This window comes from Gallinula chloropus (assembly GCF_964237585.1).
Source record: "Gallinula chloropus genome assembly, chromosome: 5".
Taxonomy (NCBI): domain Eukaryota; kingdom Metazoa; phylum Chordata; class Aves; order Gruiformes; family Rallidae; genus Gallinula; species Gallinula chloropus.
In genome coordinates, this window is record NC_140090.1 from 59,792,406 (window position 1) to 59,811,006 (window position 18,601).

Sequence of the window (18,601 nt, forward strand, 5' to 3'; positions counted from 1 at the left end):
TCCTCTGATTAACTGTATAAAGAGCTTGACTAACTTTATAAAAACAGAAATGCCACTGGCAGACCCCAAACCAAGCAGGCAATTCTTACATCACCACAGTACTGTAAGCAGGCAGACAAGCCACAGGGACCTTGAGTTGTAGAAAGCCAAGGAGATGACTTTAAAGGTTGGGGATTCCCTCACCGTCTATTTCTTAAGGATACCTTGCACCTCCTGTACTCCTTTGGACACTTCATACGTCACTGCTAGCCTCTTCAGCTAAGTCTATCTACAATAACACTGTGAAGAAATGTGTTTAAAGCAGTTTATTAAAAAGCCAAAGTTAAGGTGAAAATGCTCTCATATTTTACTGTGTGTTAAAGATACACAGCATACCTTAATACAGAGAGATACAGCTGCATCAGCCATCTGAGGTAAATCCCAACAAGGAATCTACAGCTTAACTCAAGCAGATGATAAACACACGAGCTGTTTTGCCTATAAATTACAGTATGCCAGCCAATGCTAAGGTAGGTTCTTCACATTAACATAACTATGATATTAAAGAATTATTTCAACAACTGACACAACAGTTGTACAGCAAGAGTACTAAAATAACTACAGCTCTGCAAGAACCATCCACACAAAGAAATTCTTTCTGATCCATATATAATACAAAATAATGGGAAAATAAGTATGTCACAACAGCGATCTAATTATTTACAGAAGAAAGCTAGCACAAAACATATTACACAACCTCCTACAGCTAGTACATGACAAATGTCAATACTAAGAACGATAATACTTACTCCTGAAATTAGAATTAAAATTTATATGAAATAAAATAGTTTTAAATTTCTATTACAAAGCAGCATAAAGGTAATGGCAGGACATTTGTTTAGAAGATCTTAAATATTTAAAGGTAATTCACTCCTGAAAGTAACACCTCATTTGCAACAGCGTGACAAGTTTTGATCAGACTGCACTGTTTGTTATGGTGTGTAATCATGTTTAACATGACAGGAAGCAAGTCATCGCTAAAGATTCCGGCTTCCCACACCACCTCTGACTTCGTTCTGCATGACAGTCCAACCTGAGCAGCCATGGGGTCAGGAAATCTGGAGTTAGGGACCTGCTCCCTGTCCAAGCTCCCTTGATGGTCACCTCTTCCTCCCTAGGTGGGGCAATCAATGTCACCACTTTGCAATCACAGACCAACCCCAACCACCTCTGTTCAGTGCAAACAGCAAAGCAGGAGAGTCTCTCCTGCAACGGTGGGGGCAAAGAGAAGGGAGAATGTTTTGAAAAGACTGCTCTATCTGCACATCTTGGAACATCTGGGCAGGGCCTTCTGCCAAGGAGGGAGAGCTGCTTTCTCTTTTTCCTGCCCCTGACTATGTTTGTGCATGATTGCATGAGAGCTTGGCTTCCAGTCAGTGTTCCTATGAACAGGTCCTTCCTCCAGAAAGAGCTGCAGGCAAAGTAGCAGCATCCTGCAGGATACCTCCTGAGCTATGATCATTAGACATTCTTCACAAGTCACACCTACAGAAATCCCTGTACAGACCTAATGCTTGAACAAGGAATTACTACATGGTGGAAGACCAATCATTCACACCTTTTTTTAAGCATGATAGGGCAAGAACTCAAGCACATACCTTGCAAAGCACTTCTGACCTACTGTTGCAAATGCGCTCAGTACATCGTACCTGATGATCTTTGACTATTTATTCTCTTTTCAGCCTTCCCTCCCTCATATTAATATCCATATTGCCCTCTTAAGCAAGTAATACCTGTTGGCTTGTTTGTCTCTCCACAATAATACTGAAACCAAGAGGTTTTGCTCACGTAATAAAAGCCCTAGAGAGGAAAAGAGTTACGAGATAATTTTCCTATATTTTCTATGAAAAAATAGCTACACAAAGGAAATGGGTCCAACTCAGCATTCCAACTGAAAGGTAAAGATACATCTCAGACCTAGCCCATGTGGGAGCCAGCACAGGCCAATCTCCACCACAGCAAAAGCTGATGCTTACTTCATACTAGTAGAAGGTCAAGGAGAGAGCTGGAAAGGAGAAGGAAGACTCAAGAACAAGCTCAGTATTGAAGCTGGGGGACAAGGCTGCTTCATTATTTCAGTTGCTCAACTTGCTCTAAATGTAAGGCTAGTGGCATGCTTGCTCATCACTGATGTGGAATACCATAAAGGGCAGGGCCAACAGTATTTGCCTCTAAGAAGGTGTAAAACAGTTGTCACTGATTTAGTCCATTTTTCTTCTCCTCCAGTACAAGTAATTTGTATCAAAGAGCCTCATTTTGTCTCCAGTCAAAAAATATATATGTAAACTAGAACTTGGTCACTTGAAGATATGGGGAAAGGGAGAATTTTATGCTCTATGTCTCATGTTATGAAGATAAAGAAGTCACAGAAAAAAATGAAATATACACACACACCGTGTAGGGAAAAATGGAGATAACAGGCCATTTCACTTGATGAAAATACTGAGGATATTCCTTTGCATGCAGTGACACATTACCAAAACTGAAGACAAGCATAATGTTCAAACATGCTGTAGAACACTATATTACTACTACTCAGCAGTTAAAATACAGAAAGCTCAAATAAGCAGGATTCACGGCATTGGGAAAATACTATGACCACAAGTGGTCATTACTATAAATAACAATTTTCTTGCAATGCACAAAGCAGTTACTCTATGCTGTTTTCTGTTGCTCTGTATGAAGGCAGCTGGCCAGGGAAGTTTTGGTCCAGCTAGTTACACAGTCAAAATTCGTACCGGAACACTGTTACACAAGACAGACAAACAGTGCTGATCAGCAACAAACTGACGAGAAAAAAAATACACAGTAATACTGGGGGGCAATGGATAAACCTTTTAATTTTTACAATAGTTTGTAGATTCCTTAGTATCCAAAGCAGAATACAGTGCAGTTTTCATGGCCTTTAAAACAAAACAAAACCAAAAACCAACCAAACCCTAGTGATTCATATGAACTTGTTTTAATTAGCAAACCTCCCAGATCACTGAAAACTGCATATTCATAATTTTTATGGTCTGCATTCACCGTTAATTCCCTTTTGAAACCAAAAGGCTTGATCTCATCAGTTCTTAATCACTTTCTAAAAGAAACACATAGAGCAGAAGTATTTTACTTCAGAAGAATACTTGTGCCTTTTTAGCTGGCCCAAAGAAACAAAAGCCTTGGTTGTTTAAGCTTCTGGGGGAGACTGGGCCTTAAAGGAAAAAAATAAAAATGTGTCAACAGCATGGCCTCCCATATTACACTGAAACTGAAAGAAATATGCCTACTTAACGAACACAGAACTCAAAAGAGTTTCCAAAAGATGGGACAGAGGGGGACAATCAGCGTCCTCAGAGCCCAGTGCAGAATACTACCCACAGTACTTTCAATGCTTCTGTTCTGCAACTTCCTGGAGAAGTGGCGAAGTTCCGCCGTTCTCGTGAAGACCTGGACTCTGGAGTTCCGAACGCTCTTCTCAAAGTCCTTGCTTTTGTTTCAGCTACAGCTTGACTAGGTCTTCTACAAGAGCTCATGGAACATTTGGCTCCTTTTAGATACAAGAAACTCGTGTTTTGTTTTCCTTCAAAAAAATCCTGTAAGAGAAGCCCATGCCCTGGAAGTTAGAGACTGGCAACTGATCTGTGAGCATTCAGGACACCACGACAAATGCCTCCCATACATTTGTCCAAATCAATCCAAAAGGCACTGCTGGCCCTGACCCTCCAATTCAGCTGTACTTTTGTGGTGCTCTGTCTTTCCACCTGGGCAGATTCTCAACTTGTCATGCCGCAGGTCCTATTTTCTTCATCTATGCATTTTGAGTCACCACTAGAAACAACTGTTTAAACTGTTCATGACAGGTGTAAGACACGATTTTCAAAATTAAATTCTACCATTTAATATCAGTGGAAGTCCAGAAGCCACAATATTTTCACAGAAGACACTTTGAAGAGAAGAAAGGATAGATAGATCCTAGAACTTGATACAGTAGGTACCAGAGCAGATTTTGCAGCCCAGTTTTTCCTGGGCAGTTTCAAAGAGGCCTTTCAGGCTTCAGGACAGAAAAATCACAGTTCACATCTAAAGTGTGATCACTTTTATGTTCTTCTAAAGAAGGACCATACTAAACCCCGTTTGTTAGGCTGATTCATCAGCTTGGGCAAGGTTCAATACAACATACAAGTTATGCTTAAAAACCAAATACAAAATAGTCTTGACCTAACATTAAACTTACCACTATTTCCAAGCCCTGTGACCATCACCAGGTTTTCTAAGTCAAAACAGAGTACAAAATGTGCTTGAAGTCTCCTGGTGAGACTGACTGCATGTCTCTGTAATAAAGCTTTAAGATTTTTAAAATGCTCAGTTATGGGCTTTGCTTCTGAAGGACAGCTCTGTGGAGGCACGAGTCACTGAAAAATACGACATTGACAAAGTGACAGTGAAAGACTCCTCTCTTCCTTAACTACCTCCACATACATGTTACAACATGTGAAGTCATCTGACTCATTTCTACGAACTTTGCACAAGTATAACTGATTAAGAAAAGTTACAAGAGCAGTTTTAAGTTGAGAGAAGGTGCCAGAAGGAAGAATTCTGTGTATTCCTATTGATTCACAAGACTAAAATACGTGTTACTGTGCTAAACAAGATTTATTCCTATACATCACAATACTGGCCGTCTTTCACTCTACGCTGCTGTACTCTGACTTCCTCTAGGCTAATACATATTATGCAATTCCCATCACTCACAAGAAACAAAAAAAGCTCAGAATTAGCTTTTCCTAAGGCATGCTGCCCAGTTCACTGCCTTAGTGCTTTCTGTATTAACAACAAATCTTGCTGAACTCTATCTTCACAATTAATTACTAATAAAGCTTTGCAAACCTAAAGGACAAGAAACATACACCTTCGCTCTTCTGTGGAGACCTTGCTGTTGATCATTTTTTGTTACTCTTTGTACCTTGCCCTTCCTTAGCCAACCATCAATTCTTTCTTGGATTTTTGACCCTCCTTCTGATAAGTGTTGCAGGAAGAAAATATAGCCCTACAGTTGTAGGAGAAAACATTCAAAAAGGTACAAGCATCAAATGATCCATTAACAAAACAATCCTTCAGACATCTGCTATAACTCCGCTTCCAGCACTGAAATCAGAACCTATAGCAAATGTCCCAGCATATTAAAAAAAAAAAAAAAGAGAGACCTGTTGGTATCAATGTCTGTTTCACAGCCTGTCTATAGCAATGAAGAACCCCTGAGTGGTGCAGCTTCAAGCAGGAAAAGGTAGTTCCAGAAGCAAGAAACTTTTCCATACAAAAATGGATAGAAATGCTTATGCTTCCACAGACCACCTGTAAAGATGATTGAAGGTAAATCTCCTCTACAGATAGAGGCTCTGGAGTTTCAGGGCACGTATATTTCCATCCACTCCATAACCAGTACATTTACTTTACAAGGAGGCGGTTCCCTGAACCAACTCAGGACAGCTTCATATTAATAAAAAGCAAAGACTTTGGACAAAATCAGCAACAAGTCATCCCCCATTCTAGTAGTGTGCCTTCACACTGCTTTTAAGCAACACGCATTATGTCTAAAATGGTAATTCCTCTCCCTCTAACACCCCTCTCAACACCTGGTAAAATTGACTAAGGAACCCTGTGGCAGAAAAGGATCAAGAAATAGTTTCATCAAAATATCACATTAATGGCTAAAAATAGAGGTTGAGCACCAAACTGAAAAATCTATTTTAGCACAGCTGTACAAATACTAACTCTGGTGGATGGCTTCTGATGCGAGGGTAAGCAATTCAGCTACGTTTCAGCAACCACTTCCATCAGCCTGTAAGTTTAAACAGAACTTCATCTTCAGCATGACAGTTACCATGGAGGCCCAGTCGGGATGGATTTGCTAAGTCTCTCATAAAGATTTCAGAGCTAATACACTACATACTAAAAAATACCCAAGTATACCCCATGAATACAAAGAAACTAAGCTAAGCTTAGCTAATACTGCCAAAGAGCATTGCTCAGAAAGAGTGAAACCTAATTCCAATGAGACAAAACACACACCACCTATATGAAAAGCAAGAGGTCATCTCGCATCACCCCTTTTTCAAGACTACACTTGTACTTCGATCATGCCATCTCCATTCCATCCCTCCTGCCTGCAGACAACGTCTAAGTTTTACCACCAAACCCAGCCAGACTCAGCTGGCAGGTCTGCACACGGGACGGCAGCCCTACACAAGCCTCAAATGAATGGCAACTTGAAGAGCGCGACACAAACCCTGCGGGAAGGATCCGTGGGTTACAAGAGGTTAAGGACGTTGCAGAGGGGGCATCCGCCTCACGGAGCATCCGGGCCGAAAAAAACCCCGCTCAGCTTTCCGGGACGGGCCGGCGGCACGACACGTCGCCTCCGGGGCTCGCCGCGCAACACCGAGACGCCGCCAGGTCCCCTTGGGACAGCCCATGCCCTGGAGGAGAAGGCCCCGCCGACAGCCGGCCCCAGCCCCCTCAGGCTGGCCCTCGCTGGGCCGGGCCGGCGGCGCGGGGTGCTCCCGCCCGAATACGTTACCGGGAAGACCCGGGGCCCTGCAGAGGCCGGGCGCGGCGCGCAGGCACGGCGGGCCCTACACGCCAGCTGGCCGGGCGCCGCCAGGCCTTAACTCCTTAGGGGGGAAGGAAGCGGCGGCTGCGGCGGAGGCTCCCGCCAGGCCGCCCGCCACGGAACCAGGTGCGGTGTCAGCCGCCCGCCCCGAGCACCCGCGCGGCGGCCACCGCCGGCAAACCCAGCGCCCTCCGAAGCCGCCCCACGGCCTCACTCACCGCCGCTGCCCGCCGCTCCCGGTGCTGCTGCCGGGCCCGCTTCCGGTTCCCGAACCCGCCGCTCCCCCGGAAGCGCTGCTCCCCCGCCCGCTGCCTGCCACGTCCGCACTCCCCGCCAACCCCCGGCCGCCGCCGCGCCCCACCCGGCAGAGCCCGGATGCGGCGCAGGCGCCGTGAGGTGCGGAACGCGCGCACGGCCTCTGCCTGGGATGGTGACGTCAGTGGGAGGGGTGCACGTCGGGTATTACGTTTTTCTGGCGTGTCGGCGCGCGGGGAGCGCTGCGTGCCTTGTGCGACGCCGGGCGGCGGTGCGGAAGCGCCGGGTCGTGGCCCGGTCTAAGGCACCGGTGGGCCCGGACCGGCGGGGAACCAGCCGCCCTTCTGGCGGCGCCCGTCGCCGGGGCTCTCGGTACGGAGCCGCGCTTGCCTTAGGCCCGGCGCGGCCCGAGCTGCGGCGGGCGGAGCCGCGGGCGCCGTTCCTAGCGTGGGTGGCTCGCACAGTGCCGGAACCGGCGCCTCGCCGCAAGAGCCGCCGCGTCGTGGAGCGAGGCGCGGCTGCGCGCAGCAGCGCAGGGCCCCGGCCCGGCCCCCCCGCGGGAGCGCGGCACCCGAGCGCCCGGGGCCGGCTTCGCGCCGAAGTGCAGTGGTGGCGCAGGAGCTGCTCGCTCACTGGTGACGCTTGGCCGGGGTGTGCGGCGGCACTGGGTAAACGGTGCTACAGCACTGGTGGCGGTGGTGGAGCAGGCAGCCGAGCAATGGTGTCGGCCACAGCTGCGTCCGTTGAATGCTACAGTACGGTAGATGGGCAAGATACTTGTTAGTTGCCAAGGAATAAGTACATGCAGAATAAGGAAGAGAAAAGTTTGTCCTCTCAGCCTTAACAGAAAATTATGTTTTAAGCCTTGTGGCAAAAAGGAGAACATGGATGGTATTTCTCCTATAATTCCAAGGGATCAAGGTGGCCTGGGATAGCAGGGAGGTCTTGTGTGCCTTGGTCCTAAAGAGAAGACAGAAAAGGCCCCAGGTGCAAAGCCATCCTTGGCCATGGGGAGCCTGTGTCTGCATTGCCCCACAGAGATCTGTTTGAATCCCATCTGTGTGGCTAATCCTGGCTATTCTGGTCCCAGTGTCTAATATTAGTGGCTGTAGGGATGCCAGGGAGCAGCAACCTGCCGAGAGAACGTGTTGCATCTATAGTCTGCCTGTGTTTTTCAGGACAGGTGGACAGTGCTACTGCATGATAACACTAGCTGTGCAGAGGAAACACAGGCAGAGAGCACACCACTTGCAAGCTGAGTTTGTTCGCTTTCTCAGGGTCAGGTGCTATCGCCTGATCTTGTACAAGTTTGTGCCTGTGTCATGTCCTTGCCTGAAATTCACACTAATGAATCCTGACTGCTGGATGACTCTAGGATTTGCATTTGGTATGGGAGGTGGAAATAAATTTTTTACCAAAATACTTCCAGCCTTAAAAGTGTCAGACAGAGCTCTGGAGAGACAGGAGGTGTTCTATTTTCAGCCATGCTCCGGTGAGAGATCCATGGTGTATGGGGGGGGGGGGGGCACAGAGGGTGAGATTGACATGACACGTGTGTAGGACAACTCTGGCCCCTTACCAAGAGCAGAATCAAATGTCTAATCATAGGCAGAGCAGCAGCTGAGAGTCCAGAAGAGCAGGGAAGGCTGGGCTTGACAGTCTCAAGTCTCCTCTGGTGTGTTGTTGAAGGAGAAAGTGAGCACAGCGCCTTTCGGAGGCCTGGAGAATTGTGTGAATTGTGGAGATGGGAGTAGAAGATATCGCTTGTTAAGAACTGGGATCTGTTTTGAAGTTGTGAAGACAAAACATCCAAAGCACAGAAATCATGGGAGCTGAGGAAGAAATGCTCATTACTCTGTCTGGAGGTGCCCCCTGGGGCTTCCGGCTGCAAGGGGGTTCAGAGCAGAAAAAACCCCTCCAAGTGTCAAAGGTAGGACCTCGAGCTGTGAACTGTGAGGGCAGAGGTGTTCCGCTGAACTGGCGCATCCCTGCTGATCCGGTACCGTTAAGGAACGCAGGCACTCCTTGCCATGGCAGCAGGTCTTAAAAGGAAGGCTTGGGTGGAACGGTCAAGCAGGGTGTGGGGTGGGATATGGGTCATTCGGTAGATGCTGTTGAGGCAGAGACAAATGTCAGTGAAGACCCGCTTCAGTGCAGCTCTGTATGGCTCAGATGCTATATAAACTATACAACTCAGTAGTCAGCAGAATAGATGCTCATTTTTTAGGATCTCTTCTGTTGGTGAAACTTTCCCAATACTGTCTCAAGTAAATATTTTTTTATATTCTAAGCAGCAAATACTGGTTCCATTTCAAGAACTAAAGAAAATCAGTTGTTTGTATGGGAGATGAAATAATAAAAAAGGAAGAAACGTGAGCCTGGAGTTGCACTTCTTTTGTTAAACAGCCATTACTGTTCTCTTTTCATAAAGACTCCTAAAAATGGAGGGGGGAAAATCTTCTATTTGGTAAGCTCGGAACAGCTGCATTAGCCTTGACACAATGGTATCTTGGGATGTCTCTCTGGAAGGCACCCAGCAGCAGGAATGAAAAAATGCTATGCCCAGCTCCTTCTGTTTCCTTACATAGACTGGGATTCTGACAGATAATTTTGAAATTAAATGTTCTGTTGTTATTTGGCTCACCTCAGTCACGGAGTGTTTGTCTGTAACTTCTGCCAACTGGTTTGGAATCCCACAGCTTGGCCCTGAAGTGGATGTTTCTTGCATAGCAAAATATGACTTTTCTCCATTAGAACAACTCCTGTGCATGCTATTGAGCTTCAGGTGCTGAAGAGAAAAAAATCAATGTCCTTGAAACAGGCCTCTGGCATCAGCTGTTGTAAGGAAAATTGGGTTTTCAGTGGCCACAAACTGTAGGGTCTTGTTTTTCCCTCAATAGACCAGAAGCTCGAATGAAGAGGGAAGAGAATACTGTCTTACAAAGATGACTCGGGATTGAATAGCAGCAAGAACTTGCCGTTACCCAGGCTAAGTTGCACCTTAAAATGAACAGAATATTGTTCATGGATTAGTAATGCTTCCAGAAAGGTATTAACTAGAAGTAGCTCTCACCCAGAACTGGGTGTCATACCTTAAGTCTAGAAATAAAAATATCTATTTATTTTACAAAACTTGGATAGTGCATTCAAAAAAATATGTTACAAATCCATTTAAGACTCAAAATTTATGTCATTCTTCAAGCAGGACTTTGGTTTTATAATAATAATTTCGGGTTGCTATTGTCCAGAATTTAATGACAACCAAGTGATCATATATACTCACTGTCTTAAAAGCCACACAATTTAAACAGTCCCCAAAGAAAGGATTAACAGATCCCTACTGGGAACCCAGTAAGATCATATCTGAAAGTAAACTGCTTAGAAGAGAATAAACTGCGGAGGAGTCATGAAGTAACTCAAATCTTCTCCTCTTACCATGCAGAGAGTAGAAGTTTGAATACCAGTTTTCAGCTCTTTGAGTTGAAAAATCGAATCTTTATTCTTCTCCAGTCAGAATTCTGCTATTGACACCAGCAGGGTGAAGTCTGGACCAAAATGCTACGTGCAAGGCATCTTCCAGAGCCCTTAACATCATTAGCACTGTCCTTTTGGATGTTTTAGGAGCCAAAGATGGGATTGGTCCCATCGCTAAAGAAGAATGACCATATGATATAGCACAGAGAAACAGGGCAGTATTGTCTGCTTCTCTATTGGTTTGCTAGAGCTGGGACTCATGGATATGCATTTCACTCTGTCTGGCCTCCATCCAGGAGATCAGTGCCACTGGGCAGCACTGGGAAGTGTGGTCAGAGTGAGGTGTCACTGAGATTGAGCCTGCCTAGCAGTGGTAAAGTCAAATGACACCACGATGTTCATTAGTACGGTGAAGAATGTGTTGTGCTCTATGGAAAGACTGATTAGATAAATGAGAGGGTCTGTTAGTATGCTGATTGCTGTCAAAGAAAGGACTCTTGGGGAGAAAGTGCTTGTAGGACACCACAAAGCTGGCTTAGCAGGACAGAAATTTTGTTTGGTTCTTACAGCAAAACCTATTTGGACAGAATGGGGATGAACAGAACAGGAACACAGATGAATCTGGAGAAAATGTGATAGGAGATACAGGCCTAAATATCTGCTGGTGCCATGAGATAACAGAGTGGATACAGTTGATGTCTCAGGGGATTCCAGTGCTGTCATTTTAGGCAATTTCAAATTCTAGACTAGAAAAATCATGGTAGTAACTTTAAGTAAAGATGCTTACCCTTAGATGCCAAGTCAAATTGTTTCTGTATACATTTATGAAGGAAGAAGAGCAGTAAAAAGCTAATTTGGGCCTAGTAAGTGGAAATGAATCACGTATGACAAATAAGTTATCTATAAATGATATACATTCTAGTTACATAGAGATGCTGGAATTGCCAGACCAGACTAGTTAATGGTCACTCCATCTCCTGCTTCCGGTTTCCTGTGTGTTTCCTCTAAGTGAAGTTGTAAACGTCACCAGTGCATCTAATTTTCTAGTAATGCAATGCAGAGGGAAATTCTTTCCCCCAAGCTGATTATCAGCATGCCCTATGAAGTACGTAAGGATTGCACAAAATGGGATTTCCTCTTTGAGTTGCTCTTGTATTACAAAGCTCTGCATAATTTATCAGCTTACATGATTAATTTATGCAGTCACAGGTCTTCCTGCCTTTCTTCTTTCAAAGGTTACATCATCATCATCATCTTTTTATTGTTTCTCTATAAGGAGATTATGATAAAATCAATTGCTCCAGGTATTTTTTCCCCCCTGAAAATCCTTTGAATCTGCTGCATGCTTTTTGGTTTTTTGAGACAAGATGGTATTCATGACATTAGGAAGTTTTCAGCATTATCCTTTATGCTCTTCAAATACATTGGTGGGCCTCTGTTGGACTGTTCTGTTATAAGCTGTTCACAAAGATGTCTTCAATTACTTTTCTGAAGTTGCAGCTAACTCAGAATGTACAGTGAACATATGCATCTTAAAACATCTTTTCTAGCACAAAGTATTCAACTGGCCACAACGAAATTAACATGTTGGACGTGGGGTGTGAACCCATTTTTCTACAAACTGAAAGGATGCATAGCTGTAGTTTAAATAATTTGACAAATAAAGGGATCAATTCTAAACATCAGTCCAGCCAACACAAAGGGGTAGAAAACCAGCTCGATCTTCACGTGCTGAATCCAGCTACCACAGAGTTTCTGTGCCAACTGACTCCCCATGAGTTGCATAGAGCAAGATGCTGGAGTTATATACCTTGTGGACAGTATCTTGGGTCATACATAACTAGCCTCATGTTGAAATAACACTACAGAGCCAAATCAGCTCTGCCTGCCTCGGGATAAGGGAAACCCACATTCCTTTGTCCAGCAGTGCCCAGTGGATATTAAGGAAAAGCTCCAATTTAAGTAACATAAACAAGACTGAAATGCTAGTAATAATGCAAACTGACTGTGTGGTTCCAGACTGTAACTGCAAATTTCTATTCTTTTCATCTTAAACTCACCTACAAGAGCATGTACTGACTATTTTGTTCCACCCAAACAATCATTTACAGTGTCTGGGTGCTAAAAATGTCAGATGTGCCTATGAAGGATACCTTACTGATGTGTGTATGAAAAGGGTACCATACAAATTCAGATACTGTAAGAGTGAAGGGTGAGACAAAAGAAGCAAAAGAAAATTATTCGTGTCTGGGGAGAAAGAATAGATGATTTTTAAATTAGGGTTGTATTAAAATATCAACTCAGTAATGAATTAGCTGAAAGAGAGCAGACATTGATATGCTCAGCAGGCAGATACACAGCAGGATCAAACATCAACAGAGGACATGAATAATTCTGCACAAATTATGAAGGATTGGAATATGGACAACAAGAGGAAAAAAAAGGGGGAGGTGAAAATAAAGAACCCAGAAAGGAAAATCTCTGGGTTTTTTCTTAGTTACAGCAATGTCCTTTTCAATGAAATCAAACTACTGTTCATACTTGGATTACTGTGATTCCTAGTGAATCTTTTACCCAGTGAAACAGATGAAGTATAGTGGAATTTTACACTGCCCCTTACCAAAATAAACCTGATTTGATGTAGGTCAGTAGCTGTGGTGTACAGGCCAACACAAGTCTTTGGCCAGACAGTCATCAGGAAAGAAAGCAAGCAAGCAAAAAAGGAAGAAACAGAAAGGATCCATAGATTTTTTTATTTTAGAAAGGCTGAGGGAAAAGTACTTGGTCCTGACATATACAGCATTCCTTGCAAGGAGAAGCTGTAATTGATGAGAAGGTTCAACCATGCTGAAAAAGAGATTAGGGGGAACAATGCCATCGGGGTCCTGGAGGATTTCTTTGCAATAAGGATCTGTGTATCAAATGCACCTGAAATTAAATAAAATGTAAAATAGCTAGTCTGAGAAAAGTCATAAGATAGGACATAAGCATTAAGCCCATAATCAACCAAAATAGAAACATAACATGGAACGTAGGGAAACAGTTTTTATGAAGATGAACAGGGCAGCTTTAAGGTGCAAGTGCAGGCAAAGCTGCCTTTATCCATCCTGCTACAAAACAGCATTTATTCTACAAGAGGGAAACCCAGTTACTTGCTACACAAGGCAAAGAAGGCACTTCACCCTTCAGCATAGTCTGGTGCATGAGTAATACTGAAGAAGTGAGTGAAACCAGAGGCTTTCCAGCTTGTACTGATAGAGGAGAAAGACCTGGGAGTGTTAGGGCATCACAAGAGGATAATGAGCCATCAGAGTGATGCATCTCTGAAAAAAAAGGCAAGCATAACCAAATGAGCCTTGGGTAGCTATATCCAACTGAGATAGGAAGGTACTGATGTTACTGACTAAGGCACAAATGGGGATTCACTGGAAATACCACACCTGTGAAGCCAGACACTTTCAAGAAAAATTAATTCACAGTAGAGCAGCTATAGAAAAGGAGGGGAGGGGAGAAGGGTTCCTTCACCTAGCAAAAGATTGAAAGATGTGGTTGCTGTCTACAAATACATGTTGGGCAAATACCAACCCTACTGGTCAAATACAGGACAGCGCTTTCACTGGTCAAGTGTGCACAAAATGACTAACCAGGGAGGTTCAGCAATAACTTTCCAATCTAGAAAAAGAACTGAAAATCCTTTGCAACCAGTTTATGAACTGGAGTAAACAGTACGGCATCTGAAACAACAGGGGATTGGCCTTGGTAACTCAAGAGGCTCCTTTCAGTTCCCAGTTCTGTACATACACTCTGCAGCAATGGAATGAACTGTAGGGGAAGCACTGACACAGCAATGTGCAGCTTCTAACACCAAGATTTGTTCTGTCATTTAAGAGCAGTTGATAACAGCCTCCTTTTTACCTCTTTCTCACAAATCCCCACTTTCTCCCATATATTTCTTGGCTGACAGTTCACTGTTTCTACTGTTTTCTCTGCCAGACACCCTTGCTGTCTGTATGTCCTGCCACTGGTCCCTGTGACCCACAGGCTAGCTTCCTTGTTCTGGAGGACTGAGGCAACGACTGTGTGATTCTGCCCTGTGTTCCAGGTTCTCTTACTTCTGTCTCCATTCAGTGCCTGTCCCTGTAAAGACACATTTTGGTGGCTAGATTTGCATATGAGCTCTAATTCCCTTAGATTTTTAGCCTAAAATGTTTGTGTCAAAAGGAGCAAGGATGACCCTCTATAGAAAGACCTACATGGGACATATGCAAGCACATTCTTCTCACCACTCCATTCCCTTTGTCCCTGCAGTAGATGTGAGCACTGGGACTCCTGCTTTTTGACAAACATATCTGTTCCCTCTGAATCCTGGCTTCATATAGACCTCCCTCGATATCCTGCTCTTCACTCTGTTGAGAGTAAAATGCTTCTCAAGTACTTCCAGGATCTATTCTAGTACATGGAGCATTATTCCTTGTCACTGGTATTACACTTCACTCACTTTTCAGCTCCCATCATATAACAAAAGGCCATGGAGATGAAGCCTCTTTTTATCTATCTACAGCAAACTCAGGGTAGTTACTTGTTACTTATTTGCCTGGAAGAGGCTGCCCAAGCAGGGGGTTGAGTCGCCATCCCTGGATGTGTTTAAAAAAAGAATAGATCAGGTACTTAGGGATATGGTTTATTATGGGACAGGAACGGTTGGACTTGATGATCTTAGAGGTCTTTCCCAGTCTTGCAATTCTGTGATTCTGTTCCAAGTGACATGCCTTGTGCTAAACATTTTGCTTAGGCAAAGAACGTGATTTTTTTGTAATTGGTTTTCCCTCCCCCCCCCCCCCCCCCACTTATATCATCACAACAAAATGTTTTTTTTAAGGCACTTTGTTTCAACAGAGAAAGAAAACTAGAACACACACCCCCCCCCCCCCCCAATTGCTTGCATTTGTTTTTTATCAGCTTGTACCCCACTGTTATAAATTTGAATTAAGCCTTGTGCACCAAAATTGTTCTCTTTCCCACACTGGGACAGCAATATCCCCTCACCAATATACTCTAAGTGGTAAAATATTACAGTAGTCATGTATGCACTTAATGGGTTGGCCAGCACCAGCATCCTTTGCCTCTACCAAGCTTCATCTTTAAATTCACTACAGATGACCTGTGAAGCAGGTCTGCAGAGATGCTGGACCTACTTTACTGAGGGGTCACCTCTTAAACAGGAATGCAATGTTTAGTCAGGATGTTATTTGAACTAAATAGAGAAATGTAATTGCAATGGTTAGTGTAATTATAATGGATTAGAGTAAATATTCTCCTGTAAAATTACTTTCTATAAAAATATGGCATTGCCATGAAGATGTGATGTTATTCACATACTTAATAGATGAAAAAGTATCACACTGGATCTCTCTGTTCAGGTGGGCAGCTGAGACAAAGAAAATTTAAGAGCCAGAGCAAAAGACTGTTGAAAAATGTCCTGATTTTCAGACTTCTGACATTTATGGCTCACAGTCTGAGTGCTTTCTTCAAGGTGACCCAAAACATCATCCAGTTCTCCTGAATCCCACTCTAGTGCTTCAGCCGCAGGGGTATCCTTCCTTGCACGCGTAAGGATTAGGCCCTGGAGGAAAAACATCATGTTCCAGTAGCCAACATGATGTCAACACAGATATTCAGAAAGAAGAGGGGGAGGGTGTTTGTCTGTGCTCTTCCATCTAGCAACGACTGCATTTGTGGTTCATCTGAGCAGGAAGTTCTGGGAGGAGCAGACCCAAACGTGGGTTGGCTCCTGTCCGAGTTTATTCCCTTTTGGTAACGCTTTATACTGCTTTATACTGCAACAAGGCAGTTCTTACCTCTCCATGGGAACCCTGTGACAGGACTACATTTCACATAAGTCTGGGAAGGAAATTTAAGCACTGTCAGGTTGCCATGGAGTGTTGGGCCCCACGGCATTGTAGCTGTTGTGGGAAGGGGACAGCTGTGTGATGAAAGATGCAGTCAGAGAGTGGAAGGGACACTGGATGGGAGGATGAATTGCATTCAGTATACAACTCTGACTTGGCCTGAATTTGCTAGGTTGCTGCTGGAAAGATTTTAGGGGATTAGGGGAAGACTGATAAAGTAATTTGTCTTCCTACTTTATAGGCTGAGCTGTCTCAATGAGGGGAGGTGGGAGGTGCCTTGAGGGGAGGCAACAGGGGAGATGGCATGAATCTATTACAACTGAATCCTGAAAGGCCCTGCAGACCACTTCTGATTACCCACAGCGTATTTCCTTTCCTACAAAGAAGTGGTGCTGGCCAGCAGGGAGGGTGGTTGCAAAGTTTCACAACAGGTTCCCTGGGCTGTACTCAGGCAAGATGTGAAGCCACTGAACTACTATCAGGATTAGTCTATTCTTAGTATCCCAGTGTGTGTTCACCCCCCACATACCACTATCTAAATATAGTCCCTACTGAAGGACAGATGCTGCCAAATTGCATCTGACCCCTCATCTCTTGCATTCTGTTCCCAAAATGTGGGCGAATTCCCCAACTCAACCAATAATCAGCAAGTTCTTTTGTCTACCCAGGGCTGTGCAAGGAAATTTGTACTGTAGTGTTAAAGCTTCATCCCAGCCTTGGCTTTCCTGGCTTCTCCTAGCACTGGCTTCCCTTCAACACCTTTGTTTTTTCCTTCCTTTCTTCCTCATTTGTTGCCTTCATCGTTTTTCTTCCCCCCCCTCCCAGTTGCTTCTGTACTTTCCCCTCCTGTCTGATTCTGTATGATTAAGGAGAAGAAGAGGGCAAAGTACTGACAGAAAACATGCACATATGCACCTAGGTGCTGCAGACAACCTTCTCCAATAAGAGCTCTTTTCTCACAGCAGAAGTCCTGTTGAGAGGGCAGTCCATGGACAATCTTCTGACTAAATGTGTTTCATTACTTTTTAGTTCCAGTTTTCCACACTGATTTGTATTTCCAATAGCATAAATCAGCAAGGCCCAGAAACTGGGATTCCCTGAACCCAGCTGAAATCTGAACAGGACATTCCCCCCATGTAAGCCAAGGTATGCCATGGGGGACCATGTCCGCTAAGCCACAGAGCAGAAAGTGTAACGAGGCAGTTAGTTACAAGAGGCTCAGAGAATTTAGGGTGTTCCCTCTCTCCCCAAAAGTAGGGGTCAATCCTCACAGTGTGCTAGGAGATCGGACAGGGCAGTGCTGCAGGGGTCTGGTCTAGGGCTACCCCGACCACTTGTCAGAGTCCTTCGGTGTTGCATCTGGCACAAGAAAGGTCTCCAGGGATCTGCTACATGAAGAAGAGAGGCTTTCTCTCTGAAATGCTGGTTTTCCCATCCTTTCCCATCTCTTCAGAATAGCTGCTGGGTGACACCTTTCAATCTGTCTGCAGCCTAAGTGGGGCTTCATGTGGCTCACTGGGTGTCCAGGAGAGGGCATCTTTTGGACATGGGGAGCAAATGGCTGAGCCGGAGAGGGCAGCCTGACCTTCAGTGTGGGCTGCCAGCCAGCCAGGCTTTCGGACTGGGCAGCCGCCCTGGCCTGGGCCTTCAGAGGTGCTGCCCTTGCTGTGAGCCAGACATGCAGGCTAGGGGTTGTCATTAAAGGTCTGCACAGCAACGTGCTGGCAGACAGATAAAAACTGGCCGGCTTGTGCTGGTCGCTGTCCAGAGGCTCTCCAGCCTCCGGTACAGTGCAACCTGCTGTCACGATTGTGGATTAAGTTCTGTCCTTTCTGTGTGACGTCCTTTCTTCCTTCTGTCCCTACACAATCCTCTTCTGCATTTAACCCCTTTGCTTTCCTCCTTGGAAAATGCAGTGAGATAGGGGTTTGTCATAATGAAGCTGTGAACAGTTTGTTTCCCTCTGCCCCTGGGAAGCAGCCATAGACTTCCTGGGAGAGGTTTATAAACCTGTGGAAGACTGGCAGCCAGGAACATTTATGTGCTATTTTCAGACTCTGTAGGTCTCCTCCTGTGCTGAAAGAGACCTGGTCATCTTTTCTCAAAGAGGAATGTAGAGAGGGACAAGTCCTCTCCTGCATTAGAAAACTAGTTTTCAGGCTCCTGCAACAGCAGAGGTAACAGCAGAGGTTAACAGGTGCTTTATTGTGTGGGCTTTCTGTCGCTCTGGTAAAATCTGAGCACAGATCAAGCCAGAGCCAGCACCTTTACTAACCATAAAAGAAATGCATCGCCTGCTTACATTTCTCAACCCACATAGGGCAACTTG

General features: G+C 44.8%; 1 protein-coding gene across 1 annotated transcript in view; it reads left to right on the plus strand.

The window, feature by feature from the left end:
* Positions 1–8,714: 8,714 nt before the first annotated feature.
* Positions 8,715–18,601, plus strand: part of SYNPO2L (synaptopodin 2 like) — a gene marked incomplete at its 5' end in the record, with an annotated part of 35,926 nt that continues 26,039 nt past the window's right edge. Inside the window, one exon of the mRNA XM_084264668.1 lies at positions 8,715–8,819. Coding sequence (XP_084120794.1) covers positions 8,715–8,819 — 105 coding nt within the window. The remainder of the gene's footprint in view (positions 8,820–18,601) is intronic.